General features: G+C 32.4%; 2 protein-coding genes and 1 long non-coding RNA gene across 5 annotated transcripts; 1 reads left to right on the plus strand and 2 right to left on the minus strand.

Moving 5' to 3' along the window:
* Nucleotides 1-4002: 4002 nt before the first annotated feature.
* On the minus strand, nucleotides 4003-8150 carry LOC118032194 (farnesyl pyrophosphate synthase 1). The gene is made up of 13 exons (XM_073409701.1): nucleotides 7998-8150; nucleotides 7732-7941; nucleotides 6902-6926; nucleotides 6670-6785; nucleotides 6476-6562; nucleotides 6276-6392; nucleotides 6106-6194; nucleotides 5591-5642; nucleotides 5153-5248; nucleotides 4983-5027; nucleotides 4761-4850; nucleotides 4598-4669; nucleotides 4003-4387 (listed from the first exon to the last, which is right to left on the minus strand). Exons 2-13 carry the CDS (start codon nucleotides 7840-7842, stop codon nucleotides 4259-4261), a joined length of 1029 nt encoding a protein of 342 aa, XP_073265802.1. The 5' UTR covers nucleotides 7843-7941; nucleotides 7998-8150; the 3' UTR covers nucleotides 4003-4258.
* A 3256-nt stretch (nucleotides 8151-11406) lies between these two features.
* LOC118032193 (uncharacterized) lies at nucleotides 11407-13884 on the plus strand. 3 transcript variants are annotated; one of them, XR_004684621.2, is made up of 5 exons: nucleotides 11430-11839; nucleotides 11953-12071; nucleotides 12686-12895; nucleotides 13263-13360; nucleotides 13440-13884. It is a non-coding gene; the product is annotated as an uncharacterized lncRNA (long non-coding RNA). The 3 variants fall into 3 exon arrangements; XR_012170049.1 differs by having other exon boundaries at nucleotides 11407-11839; nucleotides 12208-13360; XR_012170048.1 differs by having other exon boundaries at nucleotides 11419-11839; nucleotides 12686-13360.
* A 749-nt stretch (nucleotides 13885-14633) lies between these two features.
* On the minus strand, nucleotides 14634-15409 carry LOC118032192 (uncharacterized). Its single transcript, XM_035036805.2, has one exon. It carries the CDS (start codon nucleotides 15243-15245, stop codon nucleotides 14802-14804), a length of 444 nt encoding a protein of 147 aa, XP_034892696.1. The 5' UTR covers nucleotides 15246-15409; the 3' UTR covers nucleotides 14634-14801.
* Between the last annotated feature and the right edge of the window lie 1920 nt (nucleotides 15410-17329).

The raw sequence follows: 17329 nt of genomic DNA on the forward strand, positions 1-17329 counted from the left end.
GCAGGTGGGTCATTTTGACTAACCATTTATTTTAACATATAACAATGATAATGATAATAATAATAGAGAAATGTAGAGTTCTTTTTTATCATGAGAAAGGTTAAATAAAATAATTTTTGTTGTGTATATAATATGTTCTAGTACGAATGTGTTAGCGAGTGAAATTTATTAAACGTTTTTATTGTTATTTTTTATTTTGAATTATTAAAAATATTTTTAAATCAACTCACATGTCAAGATCAAGTTTTTTTAAAGGATTTTAAAAATGATTTTCTATATTTGTAACTTATTAACAAAATAAAAAAAATACACTTTTTATTATAGTTTTAAGACCTAACCCGGTTTAAGGTTCGGGATTCTGAATTTTAATCAGATAAATTTAAAATCAAAATGATTTATTTTAATAAAAAAAAATTAAAAAATTAACAAGTTTGTAATTCCAGTTTTGTCAGGCCAACTTATCAAGTTACACCAAATTTTTTTTTTTTTATTTTTCTTCAATCAGACTTACATACAGCTCAAATTAACTGCGTTCTAGATTAATTTATCAAGTTTCAAAACTATATATGCTTTTATCAATTAAAGAGTCCCTTTCTTTATTGAGGTAGGTACGTGTGTGTGCGTCCCTCTCTTTTAAGGGAACTCTTCTACTTGTGATTGGTGTCCTTCTTCGCCTTGGACGGCAGCCAAATTTGATTGGAATTGTATTAAAGATTGGTAATTATTTTTTAAGTATTTTTTTTATTTAAAAATATATTAAAATAAGATTTTTTAAAATTTTAAAATTTTTATATATAAAAACATTAAAATTAATTTTAAATAAAAAATATTTTTTTAAGAAACAACGTTTTTACCAGAAAAACAAACAATTTATAAGATTCAAAGTAAACCACTATTTATTTTAAAAAAAAAAAGTTGAGAAATGAAAACAAACGGGGGTAAGAGAAATAAAATAGCCCTGCCGCGAACCCACTTTCTAGCTTGATATTCTTTATGGAATATTATTCTCAAATCTTATGCTTAGGTTTGAAAATTTCCAGCCCTTTATCACATCTTGGAACAAGCTCGTTCATAATTCTAAAATCTTCTTCAAATGGCCTTAACTAGTTTTTTTTTTTTAAAAAAAAAATCCCTTTGTTTTCTTCTTAGAGAATGAAGAAATAAAATCCTTTTCCAAAACTGATTTACAGAGGAAATTAAAGAAGTGTATTTATTCAGTGATTGAATCCTCATAGAACACTTTATCAAATCCTATATATAAATCAAACCGATTAGCTTCTGCTTATCTAAGTAACCATTAACACTAATTTTGTTTGTTACTATACTTTGTTCGCAATTCCTTCTCAAGAACTCATGGAGTTGAGCTATTTCTCATCATGCCGTCAAGACTCGTGTGATAATGATCATGAGCTGAAAGAAGCAGTATCTTCTTCTCTGTCTAACAGCAATAATGTTGATGACGATGGCCGCAGAGATAAACTAGGTCTTGATTACTTTAACCTACATTCTCTTGTTGTTTCCCTTAACAAGGAAGCATCTGTTAAGATCAATTCAAGTGTGGATAACAGTTGTGATCATGATGGTCACGGGAAGGTATCGTTGGAGACAAGTTCTGCTGACATTGAAAGAACTGAACTGTTTGAGAAGTTATGCCTTGATGATTTCTACGATCCTATGCCTCTTACAACCTTTCTCCGCAGATTGAAAGGAATATACGAGAAGAAGACGACCACCACGTTAATAATGGACAGAACAATAACGGAGAAGGGGAGCCATCCATTCTGATGATGATATAGGCTCACAAGATCAGGGAGTACTTGGCAATGATGATGAACTAGAGGATGATTTTTTGGAGACTTGCACCATTGTAGAAGAGCTTGCTGGAGATCTCCCGCTGTGCACGGATGGCCCAGGCCTGGACGAGTGATTCATAGGACCAAGCTGAGGAGCACACGCCACCCCATGCTAGTTCTTGAGAAGCTGGTGTTCTTAATTGTTTTTGTTTTAGACGAGTTTTGGTCAAGGTGTCGTTTCCTATCCAGGCCGGTTTGTTTTTTTTTAAAAAAATTTAAATTTTTTTTATTAACTTTAAATTAATATATTTTTAATATTTTTAAATTATTTTGATTTACTGATATCAAAAATAATTTTTAAAAAATAAAAACAATATAATTAATATATATATTTTAGCATGAAAAGTTATTTAAAAAACAACTATAATCACACTATCAAAAAAGCTAGTAGTCTTGGTTTCTACTCTTATATATACATATGGAACGTTTTGAATTCTTTATCATATTGAGATCCGTTTTTTCTTGCATGGGTTTTCATCAAGGGACATGTCTGAATGCATAATACAGCAGCTCATTGGGTTTAGCTGAGAAGACGAGCCTTTAAAGTATCATCTGACGACGGCCACCCAGTGAAATAAATTTAAAAAAGGAAAAAGAGAAGCTTCAAACATGATAAAGAACAATTAAACGAGGGATATCACAACTAATTGCAATTGACTTGGTATTAATTTAATGATGGGACACAATGAGAAACTGTTCCTGGTCAAAGCATTAGACATCAAAGTTGATCAAGTCCAAGACATGCTTTTCAAAAATTTCTTCTGTTTTTCAAATTATTTTTATATATATATATATTTTTAGTTAGTTTTGTTGTATTAATATTAAAAATAAAAATATTATTTTGATATATTTTTAAATAAAAAATACTTTTGAAAAACAATGACTGTCATAATATCAAACAAGTTTTAAGTCTTAAGTGTTTGTGTGGTATTGTGATGCAAGATATTTTTTAAAAGTATTTTTTAAAAAATAATAAATTAAAAATATTTTTTATATTAGCATATTAAAATTAATGAAAAAAACTAAAAGAATATCATTTTAATACTTTTTAAGTTGAAAATACTTTTCAAAAAACATCTAAAAGTAGAGTTAGAAGTCATGGCAAGCAGCTTCTAGAGTTTATATCTGGTATTGTAGTGTAAGATATTTTTTAAAAATATTTTTTATTTAAAAATAAATTAAAAAAATCTTTTAAATAAACACATTTAAAACATTAACAAGCTCTCAAAATATTAATTTAAATATATCGCCGTTAAGTCAAACTCACACAAAACACAGTTTTAAAAGTAAAAACAAATAGTCGAACAAATTTTATTTGTGAATTCAAATCACCGTCGTTGTTCGTCCTAGTGATCACATTAATAGCTAAAAGCTAAAAGAGAATAGTAAATCACTGGAAATTTCTATTATGGATTTGCATTGTAAGATCATCATTTCGCTCTCCACGAAGAAAACTATGTAACTCGCTTCCAGGGGAAAAAAAATCAGCTTTTTTCACGAGACCCGACTATATTAAAGGACTTGGAACAGTTTTTTAATCTTTTATTTTTATTTGCATATTATAATATCTCAAATACCTTTAAAAATTGTATTTGCTTAATTGTTTAGGTGGGAACGTTTCCAATATTTTGTTTCACTTTCTTTTAATTATTTTTTTTATTTTTTTAAATGTTTTTTTATTTTCAATCTTCAATATTATATTATTAAAAATTGAGCTTCAATATTTTTTTTGATAAGATTATCTTCGTTTTATAATCCAAGTCACAAATATGAGATATTAGCCCAAGTTAACATCAATCTTCTTTTTTAAATTTTTTTATATTTATTTTTTTAAATTTCAATATTTAACATTAAATTTATTTAATATAGAGTTTTTTTTATTTTATTTATATGTATTTTATAAAAATATTTTAATCTCACAATTTAAACCACAAGTTTATTATACTAACTTAAATGAGATCAAAACATTTTTTTATTATTTTTTTATTTCTTTTTATTTTTATACTTTAACATTAATATCTATAACTAAAGTTAACAAAATTTTTTTACTCCCTTTTTTTAGATTACTAAAGAAATCAAAATCAACTAGCTAGAACACGGGACTCCTATCTAGTATGAAATCTAAAAAGAAAGTCTGCGCACAATTAGATAGGTCAAACAGCTTCAATCTTATTAATGAATAATGATCGACCACAGTTTATTCAATGACCAAAAAGACAAGCACCACCATTGTTTCAGGAAAGAAAAACAGAAAAGAAGGTAAGCACCAACACTACCATAATGGTTCCAAGAGGGATAGGATACAAGAAGAACAATCACCCTCGGTTAGGAAACTACAAATACAAATTGGTAAAATGAAAAAGACTTGCATTCTTCTGCATCATCCAACTTCTGCTTGCATTTCTCTATTTCTGCCTCTTGTAAATTTTAGCCAAGAAGGACTTCAACACTGCTTGCACTGCTTTGCTAGGGTGAGCTTCGATTGAAGCTATCAGTTTCTCATAGCTTTTGCTCTCATAGTCGGCAAATACACCCTATAGAATCAAAATATGAGATTATATATAAGAGAAAGGAAATCTGAAGGACATAATGCGAAATTTCTGTATCACGCAAAAGTTTGCCAAAAAACTCAAAAGGAAAGTTGCATCGTTACACATACATCAATCACAAAGTGAAACACTTGTACATTATATACTCTCATTTGAAAGTTTTTAAGCATTATTTACTTGAGATCAAGTTCAAACCTGAAGGTTCAGCTCGTGATAGAGGGCCTTCACTTTTGCTACATTTGCCGGGTCAGCTTTCCCATAGTTTTCCTGGAAGAAAATAACATCAGTATGCAACGCTACCTTACTTTCACCAGAAACAAGAAAGCGAATAAAATAATGTGCTACTCTTAACTCTTACATGTAATAGTTTCTTTTGCTCTTCGTTGCAAATCTCCAAAGCCTTCACAACCAACCAAGAGCACTTGAAATCTTCAATATCTGTTCCTATCTGATTGCAAAATGAATATATATCAGTAAGAACTCCAGTCAATCAGATAAGCAGATTAGCCGTTTAATTTTTCCATTACCCCCTGGATTCTGTTCACTAAAAATATATCTCTTATCCATAATATGAGCTCACCTTGCCAATTGTCTCTGGAGCACCAAAGCAATCTAAGTAATCATCCTACACAAGAAACATAAAAAGCTGATTGAGGTGAATGAAGTACTATATTTGAGAAAAGAAAGATGTGTTGCAGCCAATGTTAAAGAAAAAAGATCACACCATTAAGACCTCCAATACCACATTACCTGTACTTGGAAGTAAGTTCCCATCTCAACAAGAATATTCTTTACATCAACATGGTTGTCCAGATTCTCACCCGCCATGAGCAATGCACATGCAACCTGAGTAGATTAAATGACCAATAATCAAATAATAAACCAGACTGATACATCTATAATGTGGAAAATGTGATTTATAAACATTGGCTTGCAGGGGGGGTGGTCAGAGAGAACCACAATAAAAGAATTCATACGCGGGAATGTGTTGGCTGTAGTTTAAGAGTTGGGGCCAATGGTTCAGTTAAAGCTGAAGTATGAAAGTCTAGATGCAAGAAATAGCATGGCGGCATACTGCATCATTAAACTATTATGAAGGGTTTATGTGATCAGCACAGCTGAATCTCAACTAATCCTCCGGAATTCAATAATACTCTTTTCAACCATAATCAGGCAGTGCATACTCACAGGAAGGTAAAATGAGTAGTAGGCGGTCTTGTACTGCACAATTCGCCGGTGTCTGCATATATTTCCAACAAATTCAAAGTTACCAAACGATTTAGAATTGGAAAATAAACCAACAAAGTTATGGAAGCTTCTGTGAGTTTTACCTGAATAGAAATTACTAGATAAGTGAATTGAGAGCTAGTTGCATGCTTAGATTTAAAGGTTTCAATAGATTTTAACATGTCAAATAACCACAAGAATTATACTAAAATCAACTACTTTTGCATCCTCAAGACCTATTTTCCATTGGTGGATCTGGATGAAAACAGATTTATATCCTACTACAAGCAACAATGAACTAGAATAATAATGAGAAAAATATAGAATTGTCTATGCTCATGATAGATGCGAGCTGCTTTGTCATGCAATCCTACCTACACATGAGGGTTTTCTCGAAGGAATTTCTCATGGGTTGGTCATTTGTCTAACTACGCAGAGACCTGTAAGTTTCAGGGTTAGAATATGCTTTCACTTACAGAGACAAAGTGTACTTGGACAAGTCCTTTTCTCCTTCGAGTGTTGTAATCAGATCTATCATCTGTCCAGAGGCTGTTTGAAACTCAACCTGCATAGGAACAGCATATACAAAATGTCAGCAAATTTCCATATCCGAAAGTATTTAAGAAAAATGTGAGAAATCAATTACCTCATTGAACAAGTCGAGGAGATCTACATAGTATGCCTTGTCTCTGAAGTGGTTTTTGAGAATTCTAGGGATGTGATTGCGAAGCAGAACCCCATCATTTGCTGCAATAAGACCAACCTACAAAACAGTTTATCAAAGTCAATTTTACTAGCAGCGGAAACCTAAATGATAGTGGTAAACAACATGCTCATTGTACCAACCTTGGGCAACCTAAACCAGCAGGGTTGACCACGCCTTGTATGGGAACTATCCATAATGTCATCAAGAACAAGAAAATATGCTTGAAGCTGCAAATATTAACGTGAAATACCATAAGTTGATCGTGAACTAGCAGAAATATTATCTAATGAACTAAATCAAAAGGTGAGAAGAGTACAGTTTTCAATAGTCATACCCATTCAATACACCAACCAAGAGCACTTGTGAGAAAGATTTCATCTTCCGTTAATTCCTTTCCTTCTTTCAAGTATTTGTAGCTGTCAATCACAGATAGTCCTCGATTTAGCTTCCCTGGAAAACAAATTGCGATGGTTGATTTAATGTTTCAATTGCAACCTCCAAGGCTGATAATTAATCACAACTATTTAACTTCTTTGTTATGGTTGATTTAATGATTCAATTCCTACCTCCAGGCACATTGTAGTCCAACATCTGCAACATAGAAATGAATATAAAAATTAGGAAAAAAAACAAAAGTTAATCAGCATAAATCCTAAGCTCAGACATTAAATTAACAAATTCGGAGACAAATTATCCATCCCAAATTCGCAAACAAGAAAAGCTAAGTTGGCTTCGATACAATTTATAACAATGTATAAACCCATCTCCCGAAAGTGCTGTTTGGGTTGCTTTCAGGATCATTAGGCCTGCTAATTATGCCCAAGATTTTCCCTATGCAGTACTTGGAGCATCGTAGATACAAAGCAAGGGAACCATGTGGTGTTGGAAAGAATTCAAGATAACGAATATGCATGACAGGGTAGAGCTCAGGGATAGCTTTTTCTTATATCCCAATTTAAAGCTGTATTGATTGAACCACTTCTGTTGATTTCAACTCTCTTCATACTTCATTTAGACACACAGAACAAAGATTAATGAGGGATTACTTATTCTGACATGATTTCCCAAAAACCCCATCTTTAAATCAAGATCTTGTTCACTGTCTGGCCATAGCAATTTTAGAACAGATTCTTTACACAATCAACAAAGATCCTCATGTTTCTTGCTCTACTCAAATTCTTATCCATATAGTGCATCAAAATCATTCCGGGTTCTTACACGAAACAAACAAATAAACCCATAAAACAGCATTTTCAACCTCAAGATTCATAATTGCATTTCCATTACCAATCAAATCAAGCAAAAGCACACGCACCCCAAAACCAATAAAACACAAAGATCGAAACTTTCACGAACTGATGCAAAGAAAACCAAGAAAAGGCCTAAAAGGGAATACCCTCTCAACCCAATCACGAGAATCAGGACTCCATTCGAAAGCAGGATCCTCAAGGAGCTCTTTCTTGAGAACAGAGTAGACATTCAAGAACGTTGACTTCAGATCTGCCATGGCTGCTGACTTCTGGTCGTAGGTGTTAAAGTAGACACACACAAGACAAGACAAGAGGATTGTGGTGAAGATGGTAATGTTAGAATGGCCCCTCCTTCCTTTTTTTTTTTTTTTTTTTTTTTTTTTTTTTTTTTTTTTTTTTTTTTTTTTTTTTTTTATATGGAGGAGGAGATGATGTGGTTTACTATATATTCCTGTTCTTGTTGGCTTATGGCCCTGTTTTTTATTTGCATAAAATAGGAGTACAAATGAGAGAATATAAGTGGAGGGTCTTCTCGTTTGAATTCTCAAGTTCCAATGGAAGGAATTACACCGCTTGCCAAATTCATCATAAAATGTTAGTATTTGTAATTGTTTTTCCTTTTCTTTTTTATACTATAATTTGTTTTGATGAAAATTCAGGGATTTTGTATTATATGAAATTGCTCAAAATATCTCTAGCTTGTGGAATCTATTTAGTATAATTTAGGGATCTAGTTTCTTCTTATTACCGCCCAAAAATAATCGATTCCTAAGGCATCCATTCTCATAAGTGGAGTGGCCTTTGCTTAGAGCAAGTAAGGAATCTAAAGAAATGTAGATTTGGAGTGAATTATACATTTTTATTTCACGTGTGGAGTCCATGCTGCGGAATCGTAAAATAACAATCAATCAATAAATTAATATGTATACTTAGAAATTGATCTTGATAATAGTCATGTGATCAAATTTACAAAAATACCTTGCACGTTAGCACTATACTCTAAATGAAGTAAATAATATTGGTAGTATCACGTGTGGAGTCAAGAGTTTGAATGGACCACCTGCCTACCATTTCTTAAAATTGATAAAAAAAACAAATGCTAAGAGGTTTCTTCTAGGCATGAGATCTTGGATCGTCAACAAAAAGATCTTTAATTTATCCCTCCATAAACTTGGACATTTGAAAAAACAAGAAAGGGTCCCATTTCCATTATAGAATATCATTATATATAAATACACACACAAACACAAGAGAAAGAATTTATAGGAAAAGACAACTATGCTCTTAAAGCAATAGATATTAAATATATAAAAAAAGAGGTTTTGAGGTAATTGCATGTAAATTATAAATATAAATAGGAAGAGGAAAACAATAAAAAAGAGAGAAAGATCTAAAATTAGAGAGAGGGAACCGAATGGAGAGAAATAAAAGAGAAAAAGGAAGGGGAAATGGAAGAAAATTAGAAGAAATAAGTTGTTAATGTGAGATCTATGTTTTAATTATGTTTAAGGGTTGTTATTAGTTGCGACTTTGAATTTGTTGAAGATTAGGGTTTTGATGATTATATTTTAGATTTAATTTATGAGTTGATTGAATTATTATGAATTAATTATCATGGATAATTGTTTTATTGGTTGAATTTTAGATGATTTCGTAAAAATTAATGATTTTGAGATCAATTAGTTTAATTGATGTGTTAGGTGTAAGAATATTGAGAAATTATGAAAAAAAAATCCCTTGTTGAAAATCTGGGCGGTATAATCTTGATATTATACATTATCTACTTGCTGAGTTGTTAAACTCACCATTTCACTGTTTATCTTTTTTAGATTTATAACTTGTTAGTAAAATATTTTTGTTAGACTTTTAGAACCTGTTTTTTTTTATTGTAATTAGTATTTTTTTTATGTCTGTTTAGTGCTTCATAACTATAATATTTGTATTAACTCTTGTATTAGGATAATCAATTTATATTATGAAATTATTTATGTTATCATATCATGTAAAAAATTATTTTGTTTATATAAGTGAAAATTTTTATATGCAAGTTTGAGTTTGTATAGATATGAAAACATTATTTATGTGATGGTCATAAATTTGAAAATCAAGTCACTAGATTTTATATATATATATATATATATATATATATATATATATGTTGTTTTGAAATACTAGCACGCAATGCAGCACAAACTTCTTCATTTTTCTCATCCAAGGAAAAATAAATAAAAGCTTGCAAGACATTCTAAGAATATTTTACACATGAATCATAACGTTTCAAGTTTGTAAATTATACACAATGGATGACGACCAAGTTTCCAATTCTTCACTATTTATTGTTTGAATTGCATGATATATATATATATATATATATGTGTGTGTGTGTGTGTTCTCTTAGAATGTCTTGCATGCAACATTTGAATATAATGTCTTAATGAATTATTTTGTCTCATGTATTAAGTTATTATGATAACTATTGTAAAATTTGACTCGATTTGACAAGTTGAATCGTGACTCAAAACCTAGACCGGGTTAGGTTTCAACAATAATAAGAGAAGAGATGATTTGATATGATCCAATAAAAAACTTGAGTTGGTTTGTCATCAGTTAGTCTAGAAAAAACCTAATTAAAACCTATTTATCTTTTTTTATTGTTTTTTTTTAAAATAATATCATCTTTACTATTAAATAATAAAAAACCTAGGTTGATTCATGATCTACCTAGGTAAACTATCTGTTTAAAAATTATAGCCATAACCAAACAATGAAAAAGGTATTCCTGTAATTTGCCATTAATTTGAGGCTTAAAGTTCAATGGCCATGGAACCACTTCTCCAATTAAAATCTTTGAAAAAATCATCATAGCACTTTTTTGTCAGTATAATTGTGATTGTTTTTCAAATAATTTTTCATGCTAAAATGTATGTTAATGATATTTTTTGTTTTTTTAAAAAATTATTTTTGACATCAACATATCAAAATGATTTGAAAACACTAAAAACATATTAATTTGAAGTTAATAAAAAAAATAAAAAAATTTCAAAAATTATTTTTTTATAAATATTTTTAAAAATATAGAAACAAACGTACCAGTAACATCACATGTGATTTCCATTCTCCCTTTTCTTTTTTATCTTTTATTTTCCATGAATAAAAAGAATCGGACCCGGCAATAACATAATTGGAATTGCGATCTTTGCAAAAACAAAACCATTTTTCACAAAACAGAACTATCCAGATTTTGCTGTTAACACCGTGAGAAGCAGCAGCAACAGCCACAAAAAACCTGCCTACCAAACACTCGGTAGTGTGGTTGCGGGTGAAACTCACCCGCAACCACACTACCAAACAGCCACTCAAACTCTGATCAGATGCTTCCAACCCTGTTTTGCATTTGTATTCCCATGAAGTACTAGCCGCAAATCATCACAAAATCCATTCAAATTGGAGTCAATTTACTTTGGTCAAATGGCAAGAGATCCAATGAACCAAATGGAATGGCATTAGCATGGAGCAGGTTGCAAGCACACAAGTTACACATAAATAAACTTGTGAAAGCCACCATTGTTGAAAAGGACCAGCATTTGAGTTGGAAGGGCATTTAAGACCAGTCCACATTGCCTATTCAATGACGTTGATGGATCTCACCTAGGAGGATGAGCCATCAGGTTGGAAATCTGAAATGTGACATCATGGCATCTGACTCGAGTTAGGCTAATAGCAGTTGCTAATAAAAATCTGAGCGTAGGGTTGGTAAGGACTTAAAAATGCTTCAAGGCTGACAAAGTCAGGAGTCACCAATCAGAATCAGCCTTTTGACTGTTATAAAATTAGCGTCTTTCTGGCATCCCCGTCTATGACAGAGAGGATGTCTTGCTCTTTTTTATTCCTTGGTTCGGTCTACAAGGTATTGGATCTGGGCTTACATTTTGGGGCAATAAGATGTCTGAAATATCTGGGCTAATGGCCATATTCTTTGTGGTTTTAGCCACATGAAGGCTTCACTTCCATCATCCAACCACTTCTTGCCAATTGTCGAAATCCCACAAGGCCACAACCCCTTCAAAAGTTTGGAGCACAAAAGTGGCTTGTAAGTTGTAACATCCCAACAGCATCACATTCCAAAGCTGCAAAAATCTGCTCCTCGGTTCTGTTGCTGCAATGACACTGCAAAAAGAGCTGCTCAGCTTCTCTCAACTCAGAACATCAGGCCCTTCTTAGACTCTGCTGAGGCCTTTCTCTTTGATTGTGATTGTAAAGTCGTTTTCTTTCTAATAAAAAAATTTGTTTGTTTTAGTTAGTGACGGTGAATTATGAAATCAGATTTTGTCCTGAATGTGAATTTGTTTGATTAATTGTGTGTGTAGGTGTGATTTGGAAAGGAGACAAACTCATTGATGGGTTCTCTCAAACAATGGACTTCCTTCGTTCTAAGGGGAAAAAATATGCCAAGAAGTTCCATTCCCTTTGGGTTTCGGTTGATGAGGTCTGTTTCTATGGCATTTCAATGGAACTATAATTCCCTTTTTTTTGTTTTCAAGCTCTTTCTTGCTGTGTGTTTGAATTGTGGATTGATTGTGTTTGAATTGTGGAAATTTACGAATATTTCCTTTCTTGGGCAGGCCTTTATCACTTGTCAACCTCCACTGTCATATAGCATAACACTAATTTTTGAAATTAAGTAGAGGCTTCATGTTAGATCACAGCTCAGTGGTCTTTTAAACACCTGTTTCATCATTCAAGTGCCTTCTACCTATTGTCTCAAACAGTGAGGTTCCTTAAAAAATGGTGACATAGTTTTTGCACCATCTATAAAATCTTGAAGGCAGCGTCCTGTTGGAAGGAGGCTTACCTTTTCTCCTCGTAGATGGTTCACTTACAACACTTTTGTCTTGTACATTGTTCTATCCATTTCCATTGCAGATGTTCAACTTCTTTTACAACATGGAAGCATTAGCTATCTTGTCTTTGCTTTTACTTGTATCTTACATTTGGTCTTAAAGGGAGCGGACGTGTTCTACCATGTTTTTTATTTAACAAGAACAACAATTTACCATATGCTCTTGTTTTACACAATATGGTGGCACCAATTTATTGCAGGAAGATGGTGAAGAGAGAATAGGGCTGAATCAAATTCCCTCTATGAACATGATAAGAGTGTAAAGTAGCAACTTGGCTGCAATTTCTTCGAGCTTCACTTGTCTATTTAGTTCTGTTTTCCTGTTTGAGGTTTGTAATGGTGCAACTCCTACCTCGGGTTGGTGCAGTTGTGGTTGGAATAGATCCGCGCATCAACTGTTACAAGCTTCAGTAAGTGTTTCTAAATCCTACGTTACCTCTTCTACCGTGTTAAGTCTGCTGTATTTTGATTTGGTCATGTTGTTATGAGATTTTGAGCAAGATACTATTTGAAATCGATTTTTTAAGGCAACAGCAGAGCATAAGTTCACTTGTCAGCTTCTCTAAGATTCAATGACAAAAAGATTTCCTGCCAATTGAACACTAGCTGAGCGGCCAAGGCATGGTTAGGTCTTAGTTAGATATTTCCTTTTTCGATGCAAAATATCGACATTGATCTCGAATTTGATTCCACAAGACATCTCATAGCTGGGGCTGTAATATAATAATAATTACGAGCTACATGCTTCTTGTTTCAAGATAAATATTGAATTGACAGGTATGGAACCTTATGCATGCGTGAGAAACCAGGTTGCATTTTTGTTGCTACGAATAGTGATCTAGTGGGACGTAAGACTGATTAATAGGAGTGGCCTGGTAAGTAATTAGATCTTCTATTATAACAAGACCTTTCACCTGACAGTTTCACCTCTTTAATTTCGGTTCTTGGTTTCAGGTGCAGGTTGTATGGTTGCTGCCACATGCGGTTCAACAGAGAGAGGGCCTATTACAGTTGGAAATGCTCGAGTCTCAAAAAACACAACAATTGGTCCTCATTTCATACTGACATCATCACTAACCTTTGACAACTTATATTCTCACAGGAGACTGTTTGTAGATTAAATGTTTAATGTCCTGTGTTTTGCAGCTTTCTCATCGGCACCTCCAAAATGTGCATGGTGGGTGATAAACAAGATGCTGATATTTTATATGGACAAAATGCTGGCTGCAGAACTCTCCTTGTTCTTTCAGATAGACTGATTTCTCTTGTTTTTGAATTCCCTCTTACCCTGAAATAGAATGTTAACTCAAAGCACACGATGCTGAAAAACTTGCTGGTGTAACAACGAAAACTACTCTTCAAGATCCATCAATCAATGTCCAGCCAGATTATTATACAAGTAAGGTGTCTGACCTACCTGACTTACTGGTACCATAAACCTCATTACTTTCCTTTCAGTCATTCTCGTAGGCCTGTTGACAGTGCTGGTAGTGGATTCCTGTTAAAAATCTCAGGGATTGTTGGGCATTTTTACAGGTATTGTCTTACCTTCGATGCCATAATTCTCAGCATTTGAGAACAATCATAATGGTATCATCTTTTTGCTTGATTGCTTCCTGCTTGAAAAGCTATATTACAGAAACACTGATAAATGTTCATTCTAAGAACTCGTAAGTTCTTAATTACAATCTTCACATCGTAGGAAAGTTTACCATAGTGAAACAGACTAGTAAGCTAATAACTAGCCACTTGCATGGTCGCATTTTTTGCTCATTGTTCATCGCCTATGCCTCTGTTTCTAGCAGTGTCCTAAGAACTACTGCACGATAGAATTGATTTTTGACGAGACCTTTAAAAGTAGCATTTGAGAATGTTAATTAACACGGGAATTTCAAGTCATTGCTAGTTTGCATCGGGATGTCGATTTCTGAAATTCGTCTAAGATTTTGCATCTACGATCACCCAAAGCAAGGAAGAAGTTTGTTTAGGCTACAGTTTCAAAGCATAAGAGTTTATCCAAAAAAGATATCATGGCAAGGCTTCATTAACCTCAGAGAATACTCATGTTTCTTGGATTTTTATCTATCTATCTATCAACCCTCAATCCCAGCCTAAGATGCAAGATTACATTCATATGATAGGCAAAACTGATCAATGGTTTCCATAAAAGGAATTTATTATAGATTGCTTCATCATGTAGCTGGAAATTAATTGTCCCAAGTACAAGTAAGAGCGAGCTTCATATATGGGCTCTTAAGGTTAAGGGAAGGCGGAAATCAAGAAGGGGAGGAAAGGAAGAAAAAACACTTGGGTTTCTTATGAAGGATGAACCTTTTTAGTGGAAAGTCCCTTCCAAGCTGTTTTCATGGAAGCAGAAGCAGAATTAAGTGCAGCCTCCATGTACTTCGTAGAAGCCATAGTTGCAGCTTTCTCCATTAGATTTCCCATGTTTCTAGCACTCTCAGCAGTCTTTTCTAAACTTTCCATTTCATTCCTTGCCATGAGTTCCATTTCCACTTCAAACCTCCTAAATTCATCCATGGCATCTTCCATGACTCTATCAAGATAATCCTCAGCTTGTTGCATAGCCACTTCAGCTTGTTTGACTTCCTTTTCCTGTTCAAGTTCCATTGCTGGCCATGACTTGTATGCTTCTAGCTCAAAGAGTTTCAGAAGGTCATCAATGGAGGAGGGATCGAAGTTTTTGTCTTGGCAAGCTTGGTTGGAGAGCAAGGTGAATTGGGAGAGGAGAGCTTCCATGTTTTGTTACTGTAAGGCCTGAAAATATGAAAAATGATGCAGATCTAGCTAGCAAAATAGCAAACCTTCCTATATAAGGTACATTACCAAAAAGTTTGCCCTAGTGGGTGGGGGGATCATTGAATCCTTTTAACCCCTAATGTTTATTTCTTAGTTTCAAGCAATCAATCCTGACCATCCATTAAGTTCCTTTAACTTTCATGGCTAGATTCTTAACGTTCAGAGATCCTTTCCAAATTTCAAAAGTAGAATGATCTTTTTCCTTTGTGCATGGGGTAGGGTTACAGCAATGGATGGCTTTTCTTATCTCGTAATCCTTGTGTAGTGGACAAAGGGCCCCCCTGCCTGCTTCACATCGTCAAAGAATCATAAATTTTCACGTCCTTTCTTGGACTCCATGGCAAAGCAAACTTTTTTTTTTCTTTTATATATATATATATAAAACAACAACAACAACAACAACTTGATTAATTTAATTGAATTTGAAAGACTAATTGTTTGTTGGGACGTGTCCCAAATACTAGAAAATTGATATAAAAAAATAGTGCTCAATGTAATTATTTTTTTAATTAATAAGCATAAAATTTATGCAAGACATCTTAAAGAAAAAACTATTATTCCATATAAATCAATGGTTGAATGCTAACTCAAGTGTTGATCATGGTATTAAATCTAATTTAGTTTAATAAATCATCTTGGTTATTTAATGATTCGAGATCTAAGTTGAATTTGATTTAAATTGCTTGGAAAACTGATATGGTTAAATTGGTGAATCCATAAGTATACGTATAATTTAGAACTTTTATCAAATTTGTTTTTGTAACCTTTCACAAAAAAATTAATTTTAATTATTAATTATTCAAGGAAGTTTAACCATAAATAAACAAATAAAAGCTATAGATTTGGATTATGAAAATCTTTAGGAATGAATGTTTGTGATCTGTATTGCAAGGAAGGCCCAAAGCACAACATGTAGAAAGGGCACTCGACGAGCAACCTGCAGATTTAGAGCCCACCATAAAAATATTGCCTGATGTGTTGTAGCCTTATTCCCATGAGAGGCATGGGGCTGTAGAAATCATCAAGAAACAACTTTTCTATTTCATCATTGTAATTAGCTGAATCCACGAGGAAATTATTGTCGTGTAATTGCTGATTTACATTAATTTAGGATATCATTAAGGCGTGGTTTGCAATAAATTTTATTTTTAATTGATAATTAAGGCATTGCGCATACATATATAGCAATTTGCGTAGCTAGCAGCATGTAATAAGATTTAACAATTGTTATATATGTATAAGCAATGCCTTAATTATCAATTAAAAATAAAGACTAAGATATACTAAGATATATACAATTGTTATATATGTATAAGCAATCACCACTTACATTAAAAAAATCTTGGTGACTTTAAAATAAGAATAAGAAAGATATTTGTAAGCTTCATGTTTTGGCCCAATAGATGCGAGCTCAAAGTTCAATTTAAAACCAATTCAAACTAACATAGGTATTTAAAGAAAAATTACTAGAATATTGTTCTCTCTCTCTTTTATCGTGATTTTTTAAAAAAAACATTAAGAAAATCAATTTTGAACTTAAGGTTTTGGTTTCAAGAAGAGTTGAAAAAAAAAAATAAATATACTATTTATATATATATAAGGTTTGATCGTGAAAGGATTTAAGAAGAGTTTAAAGTTTTTATTTTAATTTAATAATTGAATGATCTAAGAGTTTTGATTGATGTTTTAAGGTGTTAGTTGGATTAAAATGAGCTCATTGGATGTTTGGAACTTTAGGTCTTAAAGAACATATTTGTTTTTTTCGAGTTCTGCAAAAGTAAAGAATGGGTAGATCAAGATTTTGACAATGTAACAAAAAAGAAGAGAAACCAATTTTATTGTTTATTATTATTATTATTATTTTTTATAATTGGGCTGGCTTTTTTCTTTTTATTTAATTTTACTCTCTTAACTTTTCAATCTTGTAAAAACAATAAAATCAAATAAATTTTTGGAAAAAAAAGAACCAACCCAATGATATTTTGTCAAGTATGTGATATTTCTATAAAAAGTGATGAACAAAT

Source organism: Populus alba, chromosome 6 (assembly GCF_005239225.2).
Source record: "Populus alba chromosome 6, ASM523922v2, whole genome shotgun sequence".
Classification (NCBI taxonomy): Eukaryota; Viridiplantae; Streptophyta; class Magnoliopsida; order Malpighiales; family Salicaceae; genus Populus; species Populus alba.